Below are 19,546 nucleotides of genomic sequence, written 5' to 3' on the forward strand. Positions count from 1 at the left end.
CAATAGTACATCTTCCATGCTGAGCAGTAATAATGAGTCAGATAATTTCGTCTGATAGGCAGCCATATCTGTGTTAGGTTTTTCTGGACAGTATCTGTAGGGCTTTTTATTTCCTCTGCCCCATGATTTCCTGCTCCTATAAGGTCAGCTCTTCCACCCACCCTTTTGAACCTTTCAAACATGAATCTAATAGTTTGTAATAGCATTAGTGTCAGGTGTGTGTGGGGGGGGTTGTTTCGGTTTGTTATTATGCTATGTATTGTTGAATAATTATATTGCAAAATAAAAAAAAAATACTGTGGGGAGGGGTTATTGGCTTGCTTTGTTTTCATTTTATTTTGTTTACAGATAGGTAGCCGTGTTGGTCTGCCATGGTCAAAACAAAATAAAAAAATTCCTTCCAGTAGCACCTTAAAGACCAACTGAGTTAGTTCTAGGTATGAGCTTTCGTGTGCATGCACACTTCTTCAGATCTGAAGAAGATCTGAAGAAGTGTGCATGCACACGAAAGCTCATACCTAGAACTAACTCAGTTGGTCTTTAAGGTGCTACTGGAAGGAATTTTTTTATTTTATTTTATTTTGTGTTTTCATTTTGCATTGTTATGCTGTGAACGGGATCTTTGGATGAAAGGTGATATTGAAATTTAATAAATAATAATAATAATTAAAGCAGTGGAACATTTTACTCTAGGCTTTCCCATGTAATACTTCTGATACTTTGAAACCATTATTGCTGAGTTTCATACTGACAGCCGTAAGAGGGTCCATCAATGGGCACAAATGCCCAGTTGTCAAGGGAGTTCATGAACGAGAAGGTGGAACAGGCAAGTAGATTGCTACAAATCATGTTCTTCTTTGGAATGCAGAACAGAAATGATTATATGTGATGCTGTTCTGGTAGGCATGGTGTTCTGTGCACCAAGACACTATTTCATTTTTTTAGTTTTTAAATTTATACTTTTCAAGTTTATACATTTCATTAGTTTTGCAATCAATTTAACATGTCTTGTTTAGGAACCAAAGTTATGTAAGCATTCTTCCATGATTCTGGCAGCTCGCCTGTACCTAAAACCATATTCATAATGTCCTTTAATGGTTGTATAAGATAATCCTGCAACTTCTTATAGTGTATTGCTTGAAAGACCATCAGGTCCTGGTGCTTTCAAAGGTTTCGCCTGTGAAATTACTTGCTGTAATTCCATCGTTGTCACTTGCACCAAGACACAGTTGCTTCCTTTATATCATAAGTATGTAACTGATCTACTGTCATGACTCTAGAAGCAAACAAACTGTCAAGTAATCACCTGCCTGCAAGTAGGTCTATTCACTTCCAGATTGATAAAGCGAGGAGAATGGAATAAAGGTGGGTGGAGGGGCAGGGCTACTTGAGAACTGTGAGCATGTATGCACATACTGAAAATGTGGTTGGCAAAGAGCTCTTACTCCATTGAGGTCAACCAGAAATATTACAAGGTTGGTGTCAAGACCCAAATTCCATAATATATAAGGGGGTGCCAGCAGTTATGAAGCCAAAGAGCATGCATGACTCATATGGTCCTTTAGAAGGGGTGAATCTCTGAGACACGCTCAGAAGATCTGATTAGAAAATAGATACTACAATGGGTGCCTGTGAGTTGAAGGACAGCGAACAAGGAAACCATTTGCTCTCCTTTGAGTATGCATGAAGTTTCGGTGGGCAAAGGAAGTCAAAAATTCAGGCTTGGGGGTATCAATCAGAATGGCAGCCCTAACAAAAGGGCTCTCTGTACCATCCTGAAAGTGTATGCTGCAGTCAGAGAGCAGGCACAACTCACAAAACAAATAGTCTCAGGTGATATAAGCAAACGGATGGTTTGGAAGTTTGTTCCTCCTTATAATTTTGGGGGAACATTTTGGAAATGTAAGTGAATTCGTCTCTGCAAGCAGTTGCTTTCTCAAAGGGCTGCCCAAAGCATTTGATATGAAGTTTGCCCAGTTTTCAATATCACAGCAAAGCAGAAGGATGGAAGGTTGATTTCAGCATTTGATGCAATAGAAACACCACAAAGATGTAAAGTGCCTAGTATTTAATGAAGGTTAAAACGTAAAAAGTATCTAATACACTCATACAAAGAGCATTTTCAATTGCATAACACACTTTATCACTTTTCAGTTGCCAATGGTGTATAGGAATGTGTGTGTGTACACACACACACACACACACACACACACACACACCTCTTCTTTAAAAGTCTCAAAACAAATTTCAATAGTTTAATCTCAATGTTAGAAAAAGGATCACAGCAGTCTCTCCTGTGTTTTGTCTATAAGCGAGTTTTTGTAAAGACTCGTGACATGCTCCCTGGGTGCTAAATATTGACAAGCATGCTCTGGCAAGCAGGATCAAGCTTGTTGAATTAACACAGCTCAAGTCTCTGCATTGACACAATAACCCGAGTCTGAAAACTATTATTCTACTCCATTTGTTTTGGCATTATAGGTGATGCTGTCCAGTTGAATTTTGAATATTATTATTATTGCTCTTTTTAATATTCTGTATCTTGCAGATTAAAAAAAGATTCTTTTTCTTCATAGCTGCTTGTATAACATGAAAGTTGCCCACATTTTATTTTCCTGTTTGGTATATTTATATCAACCTGTAGAAATCTCTTTCTTCCTCGCTTCTCAATTCCCTTAAGACAGTTCACAGAACACATTAAAAAAAAAGTATTATTTAAAATATCTCTCTCTCTGTCTCTGCTCTATACTAACACCAGATGCTCAGAATCTAACTTCAGGTTCATTGCTCTAGCTATACCAAATCCCTGAGAAAAGAAAATCAGTAATTGATAAAATTAACAGCAAAGACTTCCTTCCTTAAAAAAGAAAGGAAAGGGCAGATATCCTTTATATTCTATTCTATTTCTACCTATTCCATACCCTCCAACATTTCTCCACTGAAAATAGAGATGTCCTATTATTATTATTATTATTATTATTATTATTATTATTATTATACCCTGCCCATCTGACTGGGTTGCTCCAGCCACTCTAGGCAGCTTCCAACATATGTAAAAACATATGTAAAAACACCCTATGCAAGGCTGACTTCAGATTTCTTCTAAAGGTTGCATTGTATAGTTGCAGTATTCTAAGGATGGGATTTACGTACATAGAACATTTCCAGGACTTAAATGGAAGAGACCTCGACTGCGCCAGGCCACACAACACACACACACACATTCTTTAGTGCGCATGAACCACACCTTCTTCTCTTTGGGGCCCTCCTAGCGTCAGCTAGCCCAGAACACAGCAGCTACACTGGTAACAGAGACCAAGCAAAGAGATCATACCTCTTCTGTCTTCAAATAACTCATCTGGCTCCCTATAAGCTTCTCAGCTGGGTTCAAAATATTCGTCTTAAGCTTTATAGCCCTCCATGGCTTAGAACCCCAGTACCTGTTGGACCACATTCTCATCCCACATCAGGCTGAGATTGTCATCTGAGGCCTTTTTCTGCATGCCCTCCTCCATCTCAAAGGATGTGGGTGGTGACACTGAAGAGAGAGCCCTTTTGGTGACAGCTCCTCACCTTTAGAAAGCCTTCCCCAGAGAAGGCTATGTGGTATTCTGGTTACTCTCATTCAGACATCAGGCAAAATGTTTGGGGTTTTTTTTTCTGTTTTCTGTTTTTCCAGGCTTTTAAGAGCCACCAGTGTTAGTACAGTGGTGCCTTGGTTCTCAAACTTGATCCATTCTGGAAGTCTGTTTCAAAACCAAAGCGTTCTAAAACCAAGGCATGCTTTCCCAAAAAGTAATGCAAAATGGATTAATCCGTTCCAGACTTTTAAAAACTACCCCTAAAGCAGCAATTTAACATGAATTTCACTATCTAATGAGATCATTGATCCATAAAATGAAAGCAATAATCAATGTACTGTACTATAAAATAAATAAAACAGTATTGTAGGTGATAAAAATGAAAATTTTTATTTTTTCTTACCTGTACTGATAGTCATTGTTCTTAATGGGGGGCTTTTATCCATTTCCATAGTCACACAATCAATACCCAGTAGCTGAACTGGGTTTCACACACTTACAAAAACAGATTAACCGAAAAACGCAAAATAAATGGCAAAAACAAAAGCACCAAACTTAATCCATTCTGCTTGACTTCCGAAATGTTCAAAAACCAAGGCGCAGCTTCTGATTGGTGCAGGCGCCCTGGAAACAATAGCTGACAGCTGCATCATATGTTTGGCTCCCGAAAAAACGTTCGAAAACTGGAACACTTACTTCCGGGTTTTTGGCATTGAGGAACCAAGGCTTTTGAGAAGCAAGGTACCACTGTATTTTAAGCTGAGAGCGGTTTTGAGTTTACTGTCTGCTTGAATGGATGGTTGCTGTTTTAGCTTGTCTCGTGATGGAATGCGTTGCTTTATTATCTATGTTTTTATTGCACTTCTGTTGTTTCTTAACTACCTTGCTAACCACCCTGGAAACAGACGTTTGTGTTGAAGGAGCAGGTTATAAATTATGTAAATAAAGTAAACCCTCGGGCCTAATACGTGAAGCATGCAAACAGGTGAAGACCACATCAATGTGGGATTAGTAACGGGCTTCATACCTTGGCTGTTATCCCGAAGGAAGTATGGGATATCAGTGGAAGCAGAATGTTCAAGGCAGTTGAGAAGAATGTGTTCACTTGTAGCCTAGCGATGTTTGTAATGGGAGAGAGGTTGCACACTCATGACAATGGGGAAAGGGGGAATGGACAACACTCTATCCCCTCTAATGCTTTGAGTTATACTTCTTTCTTACCTTGTAGTACACATGTATGTTTTCAGATCTCGGTTTCTTTTATTTCAAGAGGTGCTCACCTGTATGGATGATATTTAAGGTGAGACCTCTCTGCATTTGTGCAAGGCATTGATTTTCCTGCATCTGTGTCCCCTGTGAGATGTGATTCTGTGTAATACCTCTCTCTTTTTTTGTTAAAACACTTTGATATTTTCCGATGAAAGGGGCATGTTACTTGCAAAGATTGGTTGGGTCTGATGCTAAATGTTTTCAGATCAAACAGGCATGTTCTTTGTGGGTGCATGGAACAGAGTTAATTCAACTCAGTTTTGATCAGCCAGCATTGCTCCAAAGAAGAAATCCGCTGAGCGCAGTTAGGCACACTTTTGTATGATTACCATCTTTCCCTTTCATGTAGGCTGGGGAACTCGCTGTGTACGAAAATTAAGGACCCTCCTCACCCTCTGAGATGCCCTTGTTAGATAACAATTAAAATGATCTGATACGGCAGCACGTTGGGATTCTCTTGCATCTCTTTGTGTTGCTTCTGAATAAATCAAGCACTGCCGCTAATCCTGTTTAACTTTCATCAATGCAAAAACTCTGAACCAAAATATGACCTGCAAAACCTGAAGCCAGCATACTGGGAGTATGTATATTAGGCTAATTAAACTAGCTGGGAAACTGCCTCCCCCGAAAAAAAAAAGATACTATACTTACCAGTCTGTGTGAGTAATACACAGTCAGTCCGTGTGAGGCAGTAGCTTACTTACTGGGACAATCCGATAAACCGTGGCATCCCCTCTAATTGACCAGCCAAGAAGTGATGGTAATATTTGAATAGCTGATACATGCAGGCTCCCTGCCTAATAGACCCAGAAGAGTGATCATGCCTCTCCTCCTTCCTGTGAGCATATACATCATGTATAACCAACTCATGTGTGCTCTATATTTTCAGCCCAAAGAACAGATAGATGGACAGATGGATGGATGACACTGTTATGGCAGGTGTATGCATGTATTTAGCCAATGACACAAGGGGGAATGCACGGATGAGCCCCAGACTTTCTCCTTCACCCAATTACATTTAGAGCAGGGGTGCCTAGTGGGCACAGCAACTAACGGTCAACCCTTTGGGGGCTGCATATCAAAATGGTAGATGAATAGGTACCGCTCTGGCAGGAAGGTAAACGGCGTTTCTGTGTGCTGCTCTGGTTCACCAGAAGCGGCTTAGTCATGCTGGCCACATGACCCGAAAGCTGTATGCCATCTCCCTCAGCCAATAAAGCGAGATGAGCACTGCAACCCCAGAGTCGGCCACGACTGGAACTAATGGTCAGGGGTCCCTTTACCTTTACTTTTTACTTCTGAGTAAAGACACAAAAGAAAGCAATAGTTCCAGAACTCCATAATATTAGCTTCCTAAATACAGTCTCATACATAGTATGGACATGAATTGTTTGGCACACCCTGCCTCTCATTTATTTTAGGTTCCTTGCCTTCCCTTCTTGTTGTTTTTTAAAATAAAGCATTTAAGTCTTTCATTTAAAAAAATGCTGCAAATTAAAAAGCAATTAAATAAAAAAGAAGTGATGCATTAAAAACAGAAGCTTCATTGACTTCTGTGAATATTTTCATTTAAAAAAACCACTGTGGGGTTTCAGTTCAAAGCTATAGAAACAATAGCAGAAAGAAATGTTTGGAAATTGTTATGAAGACATAATTACAAAAAGTGTTCTTGTTGCACAAGCAGACTCCACATCTGTCATCTAGTGGTTTAATGCTTGTGGTAGTTATTAGCTGAATATTCCTGTTATTACCATTCTGCAAGCAAGCGCCTTTCTTGAAACTGATTGATGTTTAGGAATAAAAGATATCTATTATACGTTGCCAGCTCCTAAGGACCAATCTTATAAGCCAGAATGCCTTCACAGAAATGATGATACCTCATCTTTCTGGAACTAATCACCGCAGAAGAAAGTTAAAGGGTTGAAATCATGATATCTCCCTGTCTACCCTCCCTGAACAACTTTCATTGCTTTGTATCCCCATTCCACTACCAAATGATGGTGGTATTTTATCTGTCAATGGTGACAGCGGTGGAACATGTCTTTATTCTGCTGGAGGTATAGACAAATAATTTGTAATATACTATATAAAGAGTTTATAATATATGAGAAGTTACTTTGGAAAATGAGCATCTATAGGATTTAAGGGCCATCTTATACCATGCCTCATGGATGTCCTACCTATTCCACACCCCGGCAAAGTTTAAGAACATAAGTGCTTAATATCTGATTTTTATTTTATGCTAAGACTGTTTTTATCTTGCCTTTCCATTGGTGGTGTGATTAAACATCTTTATGTTTTTGGTGCTGTGTTTTAACCTTGTGGTTTCCCACTCTCCTGGAAACCTTTAACTGAACAGCAGCATAACGATTTGGGGAATGAATAATAAAATAAGAGTCCTGTGAGAGCTGACCCAAGCCCAAGAGCCAACCAGATGACTCCAGAAATCAGTGGCTGTTTCTCCCCAGGAATACCCTCTCTGAATCTGGAGCTTCTATACAGACATCATAAGAAATAGCCAATGATAGTTCTGCTCCTCCACTGCCTAATTGCCTTTTCAAGTCACCCAATCCTGCAGTCATCATAGCATTTTGTAGCGGTGAATTTTCCACATGCAAGTACATCTTCCATGAAGAAGTTGTTCCTTTTTGTCTGTCTTGAATCTCCTGCCACCCAGTTTTATTGGTTCAAACTGTACCAGCTCCAGTTTTATTTATTTGTTTATGGGGAACGGGCAGCCTTTTGTGAGATACTCGCAGAGGTAGAAATGGAAGGGGTGGCATGCAAGGAATCTCTCCATGCTGATCTTTTTTGGTGTTCTTGGCCAAATAGTACTCTTAGGGCTGCAGAGTCTTCACTGGTTTTGACACAGTATTTGAAGGATCATCAGTACCCACACGTTCTACCTGCACCCTGAGATCTTCATTTGAGGTCCTTCTTTGAGGCTGCCCATATTTGAGGTACAGTGAGTGGGTATGACTGAAAGGATCTTTATAGTGATGGCAGCTTGGCTATGGAATCTTCTCCCCAGAGTGGTCCACCTAGTGCAGCCAGTAAATCAAAGGGTAACTGTATATAACTAAGTTGACTTATTTGCTCAAGGATTTCAGCTTGTGCAGCAGAACTTCTCCTCTCTCTCCTCCCCCTCCTCTCCCTGAGGCAACATATTTGAGGGGTGTAAGGAGGGAGGACAGGAAGGGGAAGTTCCATTGTGCGAGTTGGAACCACTTGCACAAACTTCATTGGATAAAACCTACTCTGGGCGGCTTCCAGCAAAATATTAAAGCACACAAAAAACCCCTTAAACATTCAGAATTTACCTATACAGGGCTTCTAAAAGTCGTCTTCTAAAAGTCAGATAGATGTTTATTTTGTTGGCATCTGATGGGAGGGGGTTCCACAGGGTGGGCGTCACTACCAAGAAGGCTCTCTGCCTGGTTCCCTATAACCTCACTTCTTGCAATGAGGGACCCTCCAGAAGGCGGTTTGCTATAGTTTATTTATTTAGATTCCATCACCCCCCCCCCCCCGCTGCATTCCAGATCACTTGAATATTAGGGCTGGTAGGTGTAATCTACTCAAGCTTTAGTTGATTATTGGTGAGGCTCAATTTGAATCAGTGATGGAAAAGTTCAGGCAGCAACAGGGGAAAATGGGGAAGGCCTGTCCTAACAATGAGTGGTAGTGTTTGTTTATTATATTGTTAGCTACCTCATATACCCTTTTAATATTTCTACAAGGCACCTATATCGAGGCTCTGATTATATGCATATTTTATCTCCGTTTAATCAATGAATTAGTTAAAACGGCAATCAGTTAAAATCCTTTCTCATCAGTTGGCAGCCTTAATTAAAATACACTCATTTCATATTACTCTCCCAACATCCCCATGAGGAATGTTAAGCACCACAGTCGTCTGGCTTTCACAAGTCAATGAGACAAGTTATGTGCCGAGCCCTCAGCACACTGCTCCTGAATACAAAGGAGCATTTCGGCTCGTGTATCCTGAGGTAAAACACCGAGCATGTCGTGTGCTAATGTGTTTGAAATTTATATCTTCCAGAAGTTTCAAGATCACTCGGTTTACTAAGCCTTAGTTTTTTCAAAGAAGATTAAGAGAAGCCCTGTGCTAAAAATCTTTTTTTAAAAATAATAATGTATGTACAATGCTAATCTTATACCTAAATCCTGGGTTGTATCCAGTTGTGACCCTTGTGTTGACAGAAGGAGAATTGATCCAATGGAGGCTTCCACCAGTGGAAGTGGGAGGGAAGCAGTATCTGCCCCATCCCCACCTCACCACTTGTATGTCCAAAAGTTGTTTCAATGGACAGAGTGGGAGGTGGCATAAGTGAGAAATTGGTAGCTTCCAGTTGCAGTGGGGAAGCCCGCCAGCATGCTGCAGTAACAAACTAGCTGATGATAGAGTATTTGCAGTATTTCAGTGGCTAGACGGAATGATTCCCTTTCCCCACAGGGGGTTGTCCCAACCTTCCCCAGAGCCATTTACAGGGGGAGGATGGGGAAAAGAGTTTGGACTTGATATCCCACCTTTCACTCCCCTTAAGGAGTCTCAAAGCAGCTAACAAACTCCTTTCCCTTCCTTCCCCACAAGAAACACTCTGTGAGGTGAGTGAGGCTGAGAGACTTCAGAGAAGTGTGACTGGCCCAAGTGTGACTAGCAGCTGCATGTGGAGGAGCAGGGAAGCGAACCCGGTTCACCGGATTACGAGTCCACCACTCTTAACCACTACACCACGCTAGCACAATTGTCCAGATAGAAGCCCTTGCACACCACCCCAAAGCTCTGAGTGCTTATGAGTATTTGGCAAACCACCTCACAGTGTAAGCTGAAAGTACAGGTAGCCAGTTCTTCATACTGATGTAGCAATTTTATTCTGTGGTATTATTATTATTATTATTATTATTATTATTATTATTAGGGATCACTCACTGGAACTCAGTTCCAGCATCTCTCAGGTGGGTGCTATTGCCATTCTAAGAGAAAGTGGGAGGAGTTCATGGTGAGTTCCAGCACCTCTTTTTCCAGAAAAAATATTTATTATTCTTCCTCCTCCTCCTCCTCCTCCTCCTCCTTCTTCTTCTTCTTCTTCTTCTTCTTCTATGTGCCCCACTCATCTGGCTGGGTTGCCCCAGGCACTCTGCAGATACTTATCTGCCTAATACAAATGAACACTTTGGGTGGTGAAAAAGTGCATATCATGGGTGGGATTTAACTAACACACCCTGTCAGTGGAAGTCTTGAACAAGGACATAATAGTAATAATAATTTTATTATTTGTACCCCACCCATCTTACTGGGTGGCCCAAGCCCCTCTGGGCAGCTTCCAACACATAGAAAAACATTTTAAAAATCACACATTATAAACTTCCCTATACAAGGCTGTCTTCAGATACAAAGTTGTATAGTTATTTATCTCCTTGACATCTGATGGGAGGGCATTCCACAGGGTGGGCGCCACTACCAAGAAGGCCCTCTGTCTGGTTCCTTGAGACTTCATTTCTCGTGGCGAGGGTACCACCAGAAAACCCTCAGAGCTAGATCTCAATGTCTGGGTTGAATGATGTGTTTGGAGATGCTCCTTCAGGTTATAAATGACTGTAGGCTGTATCTATCACCCTAAAGAATAAATCTGATTACTGCTCTACAAATGGCAGAAGAACCACACTTCTTTGTATAGTTTCTTGATGTGACTCAAGAAAAATGATGATCAGATTTACCATCAACAGACACTTCTGAAAAAGAAAAGAAAATCATGTTGCTCCTATTGACTCTGAGGGGTTACCCCAGACTACAGGTGCCACTTAAAGTGGTTTAATAGTGATTTCCCAGGGGACTAAGAAGTTGTTGTTCTTTGAGGGGACGAACTTATCTCCACATCCTATTAGGTTACAATTTTCAGGGCAAGTGGAGGAATAGCCATGGCAGCTAAATTGATATAAAACCAATATAAGGTTGTAGTGTAGATCAGGACTGTGAGGCATCTTAAGTAATTCCCATGAAGATTCCAGAGACATTAGAGATTTTCATATTTTTATAGTTAATGCAGTATTTTGATTTTTTTCCTTAAATAAGAGATTAAGTGTGATGCTACAACACTGAATTTCTTTCTACAATGTAACTGTAGTTTCTTATATATATATATTCTACAAACTTGTATGTATACTGGGTTTCTTCTGCATTTAAATGCATTCATTGGCCATTTTGAAAGATGTGCTTGCTGCGCTGTTTCATTAAGCTGCTGCGTTATCGGGTAATTGTTTAAACATAAAGCCATAGCACTATCAAAAGGAAAGGTGAACTAATGGCATTTGCAAATGTCAGGGATTATCTTAACACTTTTATTATAGTTTATAAAAAGAAGGTTCGGGGCATTCCATGGCAATTATTTCCACAGAAATTGGTTATTTAAATAAATTGCTAATTATCTGGATATGACAGTATTGAAAACCCTGCTAATGAGTTATGTGATAAGTGCAGCTTTTGAAGGCCACCTACAGGTGGAAGGGAGCAAAAACAATATTGAATTTGTTATCCCAAATAAGGAGATGGATGCAGATGTCTTGTTTATTATATTTGCATCTGTCTGCGTCAAGTACTTCCCAAATGTCACGCTGCAAACTGCAAGTTTGTGGAGTTTCTCTGCCAGGGAAGGTTAGACTTCTCCGTTTGCTTTATTTGCTTGTTTGCCCTAATCCTTGAAATGTCTAGCTTAATTAGTATTTACGCTAACGTGTTTACAATAAGTGAATCGCAAATGTTTCCAGATTAATTCCCGTTCTGCCATTTTGAGTGCTGATATTTACTCTTAGGTGGTTGTTTGCTTAACAAAAACCACTTGTTGTCATATTCAGCAATTTTATTAACTGTAATAGTAGGAAACCAATAGTGTACTGCATGCCCAACAGCACAGCTAGTTGGACGCAATCCTAAGCAAGCTTAGTTCGAAGGTGTTTCCACCAAAATCACATCTTAATAGTGGGTGCCTTCTCTCTAGGTAGGAGCTTGTTTATTTTGAGTAAGAACACATCAGGGATGCCTACTTGAATAAAGTAGTGATGTTTCCCAGTAGTGATGTTTTCCCAGCAGTGATGTATGGAAGTGAGAGCCGGACCATAAAGAAGCCTGATCGCTGAAGAATTGATGCTTTTGAATTATGGTGCTGGAGGAGACTCTTGAGAGCCCCATGGACTGCATGAAGATCAAACCTATCCATTCTTAAGGAAATCAGCCCTGAGTGCTCACTGGAAGGACAGATCCTGAAGCTGAGGCTCCAATACTTTGGCCACCTCATGAGAAGAGAAGACTCCCTGGAAAAGACCCTGATGTTGGGAAAGATGGAGGGCACAAGGAGAAGGGGACGACAGAGGACGAGATGGTTGGACAGTGTTCTCGAAGCTACCAGCATGAGTTTGACCAATCTGCGGGAGGCAGTGGAAGACAGGAGTGCCTGGCGTGCTCTGGTCCATGGGTTCACGAAGAGTCGGACATGACTAAATGACTAAAAAATAACAACAACTTGAATAAAATATTGGGGAAGGGGCAGGTTAGCCCCGCCCTGCATAATCTATCACAAGATGTGACGCACACACACCATCTGGATGACTGTTCCCATCAACTTTGGGCATGCGGCCTCCTCAAATATTTTATTGCAGGGGCTGAAGGGATCTCAACACTTAGGAGCTGGCTCCTATGGAACACATCCCATCTAGGTACTGACTAAACCCACACATTAAAGTAAAATAATTAGATTATAGTACTATTAAAAGGCTGCTCACACTCCTGCCTCCAAAATGTTAACTTCTAAAGCAGAGTAAATTAGGTTGGGTTAGACTCTTGGGAAAATGTGAGGAGGGCATTATAACTGTGAAGAACTGTGTTTTTTGCGTGTGTTTTGGTAGCCCTACATACCTCTCTATTGGAACCTGGACACAGGTGGTGTCATAAAGCTGACACCTTCGAATTAAAGCACATGTGCAGCTGAAGCTAAAGAGGTTATTGTAAGACAAGAGTTTGGGCTTATCTACACTTCCACTTGTCACAAGCTGAGTGGTTTTTGCCTTTGCCCACGACTTGCCCCAGAAAACCCACTCTCCAGCACTAAATTGGAACAAATGGCAATCTGTAGAAAACCTCATTGTTGTTTGTTCCGATTCAGCACTAAACCACGGGTTTTCCAGGGGGGACACGGTAGGGAAAACAGAAGTGTGGCTGAGCCCTTCCTCATTGGCATTTCTGTGGGCCATGTTAATGGGCAACATCTGTGGCAATGGGACTTATCAGGAGGTTAATTTTGCTGGGGAGGGGGGCCTACAGTTTAGACCTAGGTTTATATGTAATCAGCACTAGGGCTGGGTGATATCCGCTTTTCAATATTGCGATATATCACCAGCTAAACATCACGATATATCAATATATCACAATGTCTGAAAGAACGATGGAGCTATGCAGAAGCATTGGCTGGCTTCACGGTGTTCCCCACATTGTGATTTTGGCATTGCACACAAGCATACAGTCATGATTTGCAATTTACTGCCAGGTCAAAAACTATGAAACTGATATCACGATATGGACTTCAAACCGGTTTGGGACGATATATCGATATATTGCCTGGTCCTAATAAACACCTTGAATTGTGCCTAGAAGACAATTGGGAGCTAATGCAGATGTGGAAATACTGGTATAATGTATAAATTGCTCAGTGACAGCTCTGCATACAGAAGACCCCATGTTCAATCTTCAGGGAGAACTCGGCAAACCCCTCTGTCACATCTTAGAGAGCCTCAACTAGTCCTGGTAGACAATGGGATCATCCACATTTCTGCTTGTCTCATGCCTAGAGAGCCTAGAAAGCATGGGTCCAAGCAGTTTTGCCCTTGTCCCACCACAGTCACCTGGAAAACCCGCTGTTTAGCGACAAATCAGAGCAAACGTCAATCCGGAAAATACCCAATTGATATTTGCTCTGATTCAGCAGTAAAGATTGAGTTTTTGCAGGGAAAAGCAACAGGGCAAGGGATGAGCCCAGTACTGAGCTAGAATCACAGTCTGGCTCAGCATAAGGCACTTTTTCCATGGCTGTACATGCAGTGCTATTTTTTTGGAAAAAGAGGTGTCGGACCTCACCATGAACACCTCCCTCATTCTCTTGGAATGGCAATGGCACCCACCTGAGAGATGCCGGAACTGAGTTCCAGCGAGTTCTGGCTGAAAAAAAAGCCCTGTATATATGTAAAACACAACATGTACTAATACATATCACTTGTTTTTTTTCCCTTTAATAACAGCACAGTATCCAAAATTACCCTTAGTTCGCTAAAAATAAATTGTATGTTTAATATTATGTTAGCTTCTTAGTTTATTCTTAGTTCATGTTTAATACAGTGCTGAGTGAATCTTAAATTTAATTTTGCAAGGAAGATCCATGCTGTAATTACTGTAACATAAATAAATTAAAGCTAAATTTTGCTTTGCTGTATGCAGTGTGCTACTGAGAATTATGATCCAATTTCATTTTTATGCCAGGAACACGGTACGATAGATATTGCAGGAAGGGTCTGCCCCCAACCTTGCGGTGTATCTTTTGTTTCTGTTGATAGGACAAAAGATCCAGGTGGGCTTTTGAACTAACGGTGAAGGAAAAAGACAAGCCGTGTGTGTGTGTGTGTGTGTGTGTGTGTGTGTAAGTGTAAGAGTTATTTGTCAGGGTAATTATTGTTCTATCAGTGAAAGGCATCACCCAGACACGCCACAACCAAAGTGAATTGGATCCAGACAGACAGAGCAATTAAACCGCACCCTTACACCAAATTTTGGGAGGGTTGGGTTGAGCAGAGCACCTACAACCTCCCTGCACCCAATAGCACAATGTGGCGTTCGTAGTCAATACACGAAAGACTACGTTTTGCAGTGTTGAGACAGCGCATGCCACCAGTATGACTTTAGGAAGACTCTTTGTGTTCCTCCCAGTCTCCTTAAGATTGATTTTGCTAAGCTAACTGCAAATATCAAGCCATCCATTAATGACCAATGGGAGTTCTTTGCCCTCTCGCTTTTCCCTCTGTGATCTTCTGTTTTGCTATGATCTTTACTTACGCTCTTTTAGGTCTTCTTACAGAAATCCCCACCTCTGCTCAAACATACACATCCACACACCTTTCACCACCTTTGCAGTTTGGAGTCAGGGGCCTAATTAAACTTCATATCTTTCCCCCTCGTTGCCTTCAATCATTATTCTGCCTGTCTGAAGGATAATTTCGCTGCACCTTCCTACCTATGCAAAGGGGGGTGGGGGGTGGAATCAGCAATTCTTTGTCGCTGATGGTTCTCTGTCCCTTGAAGACATGTGTTGTTAATGGGGTTCCTGAGGGGCTGGCTTGAATATTGGTTCTGGAGCGGTTGTTGATGGGGGGTGCAGGTTCATCGTTGAGAATGGAGGAAATGCCAGCGTAGGTGAATAATGAAGAGGAATCTGTGCTGAAGCAGCTGAAGGTGGCACAACCCTAGAGGATAATTCGTATGCTGAATCAGGAGCAGATGTCAATACAGACAGCTTGTCTGAGTATTTGGATGCTGATTCAGTAGCAACTAGCATTGATGGGAGAGGCTTGTCAGACATCCTGTTTGTAAAGACCACAGTGTCGACTGTAAAAATGGTGGGCTGATAGAAGGAGGTGACATTTCGCTGGAGGCAATAAGCACAGAAGAAACACCTTTCGAAAATTGACAACGCAACAGATTTTTCTGTGTTCCATTGAAAAACCAGATCAGAAAACAGATATCTGCTTTTTAAAAATAATAATAATTTAAAAATGAAAAATGGTAGTGCAATATTCCCTAAATACTTTAGACACCTTAGTGGGGCGTTGCTTACTCACTATGCACGGTGAAGCTGGCAGCCCACAAACTTGTTGGCTGAAAGATTCTCTGCCAAGTGGCCATTGTGTTTTCTACTGTGCTGTATATGTATCTACTGTGACTGAATATTGGCGATTCACAAAAGGAATCGAGGAGGAGTGTGTGGAAGCAACTGCAGGATATATCCATCAGGATGCACAAAACTTTCTGATGACCATGGATTGCACTTGTCTCACGCCATTTTCCAGTTTGCGGCAAGATTGGTGCAACAAGTGTGCCCCATAAAGCATTTGCGTTATTATGCCAGTTCCCTTAAAATGTAAACTACTCTTGCTGTCTTGTGTGCAGTGTTCATGCAGAGCCAGACATAGCAGAAGGTCAAGACAGGTGACGCCCATCGTGCTGCAGTAGCTGCAGCTTCAGGCTAGGGTTGGGAGATCCAGGTGCAAATCCCCATTCAACCTTACTGGGTGACTTTCCCCATGTTGCTTGGCCTTTTCATGCATAACTCTCAATTATGGTGAGCATGAATCCACTTCGGGTTCCTCCACCAAAGAGATCAGAAGCTTTCCTTTCTGTTTTTAAATTGACCAGAATTCCTCATTATGTCTGAGCTCAAGACCCCCAAATAAACTATAGTTAGTTCAAACAGATTTCTGAAAAACTCAAAAGGAAGTTGACCTTCATGGGTCTTTGCTAAGCCTTGTCCCACTCCTTGATATTGACAAGAACATGTTGGTGTTTGGTTTTTTATTGGTTGCACTTAAAAAATGAATAATTCTTTCATAGTATATGCATTATTATACACACGTGTTTATACATATAAGTGATATACTATAAACTTAGAGAGGTTTCTGGCTCAGTGACATAGACATCTTTCTAAATAAATAGATAAATGTAATATATGCACTGCTTAGAGAGTTTATGATTAAGTGGTCCATAAATGCTTCTGATTGAAATAAGGATTATGGTTAATAATAATAAATATAGAGATGAAGACAGACTTTCGTAGGGCTGCATGTGCCACTCCTGGCCACTCCAACCTCGACCTTCCCATACCGAGATTGTGTGTCCACTGTGCCCTCCACAGTCTTATCAACACCAGAACAGGGCTGTGGATCCTCAGACACACATAGGATTTTCTCTAGCAACTCATCCAAATTTCTGGAATTTTCCAGAAAGAAAACAACCACCACCCTGTCAACAGAGCAGGTTTTCCAGTTCTGCACGGCAACTCTGTGGGAGTCCAGGGAAAACTATGCTGAGGAGGAGAGCTGATTGGTTGGTTGGTGGGTGGGTGGGTGTGGCTGGACAAATAACAGATGAAGAGGTGGTTCCAAGCATGGAAAAGTGGCAGGATAGGAAATGAAGCCTGCGACTGGTTGGAGAGAAGAGTAAAGGGGGGAGTTGAGAGTCCGTGACCCTCCTTGCCTGCTGCTTCACTAATGCATACTCACTCTTTCTCTATACAGGAAGTGCCATAAGACCCATTGCTCTTCGAGCAGTTTCTGCAATAGCTCGTGCTCTTCCGGGGTTTCCAGTCCTGGCAACAGGAGGCATTGACTCAGCTGAGAGTGGCTTGCAATTTCTTCAGAGCGGTGCTTCCGTTTTGCAGGTACTGCTTTCATTCTGATAGCTTAAAAAACAACAACCAGTAATATGTTTTACAATAAAACAACAACTGAGATTTGGCCTTAAAGTGGGAGGAGGGACGTGCCCATGGTAAGTCCAAATATATCTTTTTACCCTTATCTCCTTTTTCTTTGTTGTTGTTATGAAAATTAATGTGTGAATGCCAGCAGAGCCAATGGAATGTTGGGAGTTATAGTCTAGCAAGATCTGCAGGGGCAACAATAACCACCTTTTCTCTAGTTGGATTTCCATGTACCTCCCACAGCAACACCGTTTGATCAACTTGTTACTTTAGGATGTTACTTATACCAGGAATGGCAAGGGTATGTCTGTGCAATGAATGAGCACCTGAAGGTTTGCTGTTGAAAATAATATTGTGTTGTAAAGTCATTTTATTCTTTGCCCTAATAGAGAAACCTCCACTGAGTTCAGTTTTGAACTTTGGGTAGTAAAAAACTATTGCTCGGTCAGGCTGATGGGACAAATGTTTCTTCCAGTGTTCGGAACCACATCCTGAATATTTGCCAAGCTGCCATATTAGAAAAGCATTTCAATCCCACTACTCAGTATGTTCTAAGATTTGGTGGGCTTAAAATTCTTCTTGCTACCTACAGTCATGGCAAATTTCAAGTTACATATAGGATGGGCAGGTAAATTGAGAGCCATTACATTCCAACTTTGGGTGTGTTGGTAATTGATTTATGGTGCACACATATTGATTCATTTATCAGATTTATCTCACACTGTTCATCTAAGAAAGTTGTGGATGTTGTGCATTTTATTGCACAGTTCTCTCCTAACTACCCTGTGAGATGCATATGATCAGTGCTCAGATGTGTAGGAGACTCTGTTCCATACATTTAGTGATGGTTCCCTTCTAGGAAGAGCCAATTTGCCTAAAATTGGGCGAAACCAGGGAGTGATTTAAGGATATAATTAGGGGACCTCTGTCTTCCTTCCATAATTCCAGTGCTGGATTAGGCTGAGTGATAATAACTGAATAGAGTCTGATAATAGTAATAATAATAATAATAATAATAATAATAATAATAATAATAATATTTTATTTATACCCCGCCCTCCCCAGCCAAGACCAGGCTCAGAGAAGAAGATTAGAACCTAAGTGTCCCTTTTCCATGTCTCAAACACTTTAATTTTGCTACTATTAATATTATTTTATAGCTGTAGAGAAACTTACATTTGCTTTATTTAGAGTCTTGTAGTTATATGCCACGGGACTGTCTAAATAAAAATAGCTAATTTCCAAGACTTCAGTTTTGAGCCTTTCTTTTTCTCGTTTTGCCTTCCTGAATCTAAAGCAGCATTTATGTCTGCAGAAAAGTATGATCAGCAGGGGAATATTCCATTGATTTCATTTATGACTGCTAATTAGAACTGAACCTCAACCAAAGGAGTATATAACTTCCTACAATTTGTCACCAAGCCTCTGAAGATTTCCATTAAAATGTTATATTAGCTGAAATATATTGCAATGCTCCTTCCATTTGTACTCAACTTGCTTAAGGACTTTGATTTGACATTAAAAAATTGATGACTTGATTAGTTTACTAATGTATAGTTAGGCAAAAGTGAATAGGTTCAATGTTACTCTTTTTTTAAATAAACAACAAAATCCAACCTTGTCTCTAATGATACATTTTAAAATATTAACAATGGAGACACAAAGAAGTGCATGTGATGGGTTGGATCCAGAGTAACCATGAGTGGATAGAGGAAATTATTGTCACTAATGCTTCCTTCTCACTGTAGCTGCCTGTGATCCATGGAATGTTCTTCTTGAGGGTTGAGGGACCCTCTGAATTAGTGTGGGGGACAGTAGCAGATAGCAGTGTGATAAGTGGAAGTGTGATCCTGCCAGTTACCAAGAGCAGGAGGGAGAAGACACCAGGAGTTTGGCATGGTACAGACCCAGTGGCAGGAGGGTTGAATGGGCTCTGCCACTGTGCCCACACCATGCTGAGCTCCCTGCTGCCTTGCACCTAGAATCATAGAATCATAGAGTTGGAAGAGACCACAAGGGCCATCGAGTCCAACCCCCTGCCAAGCAGGAAACACCATCAGAGCACTCCTGACATATGGTTGTCAAGCCTCTGCTTAAAGACCTCCAAAGAAGGAGACTCCACCACACTCCTTGGCAGCAAATTCCACTGTCGAACAGCTCTTA

The 19,546-nt window shown here is 41.1% G+C and overlaps 1 protein-coding gene across 3 annotated transcripts in view; it reads left to right on the forward strand.

Annotated features, from left to right (window-relative positions):
• The window catches only part of DPYD (dihydropyrimidine dehydrogenase), a 514,189-nt gene that overhangs the window by 422,638 nt on the left and 72,005 nt on the right, over positions 1–19,546 (forward strand). For all 3 annotated transcript variants that reach the window (XM_081865765.1, XM_081865766.1, XM_081865767.1), the window contains one exon: positions 17,202–17,344. In XM_081865765.1, the coding sequence (XP_081721891.1) occupies positions 17,202–17,344 (143 nt within the window). The remainder of the gene's footprint in view (positions 1–17,201; positions 17,345–19,546) is intronic.

Source organism: Podarcis erhardii, assembly GCF_964252035.2.
Source record: "Podarcis erhardii genome assembly, chromosome: 6".
Lineage (NCBI taxonomy): Eukaryota > Metazoa > Chordata > Lepidosauria > Squamata > Lacertidae > Podarcis > Podarcis erhardii.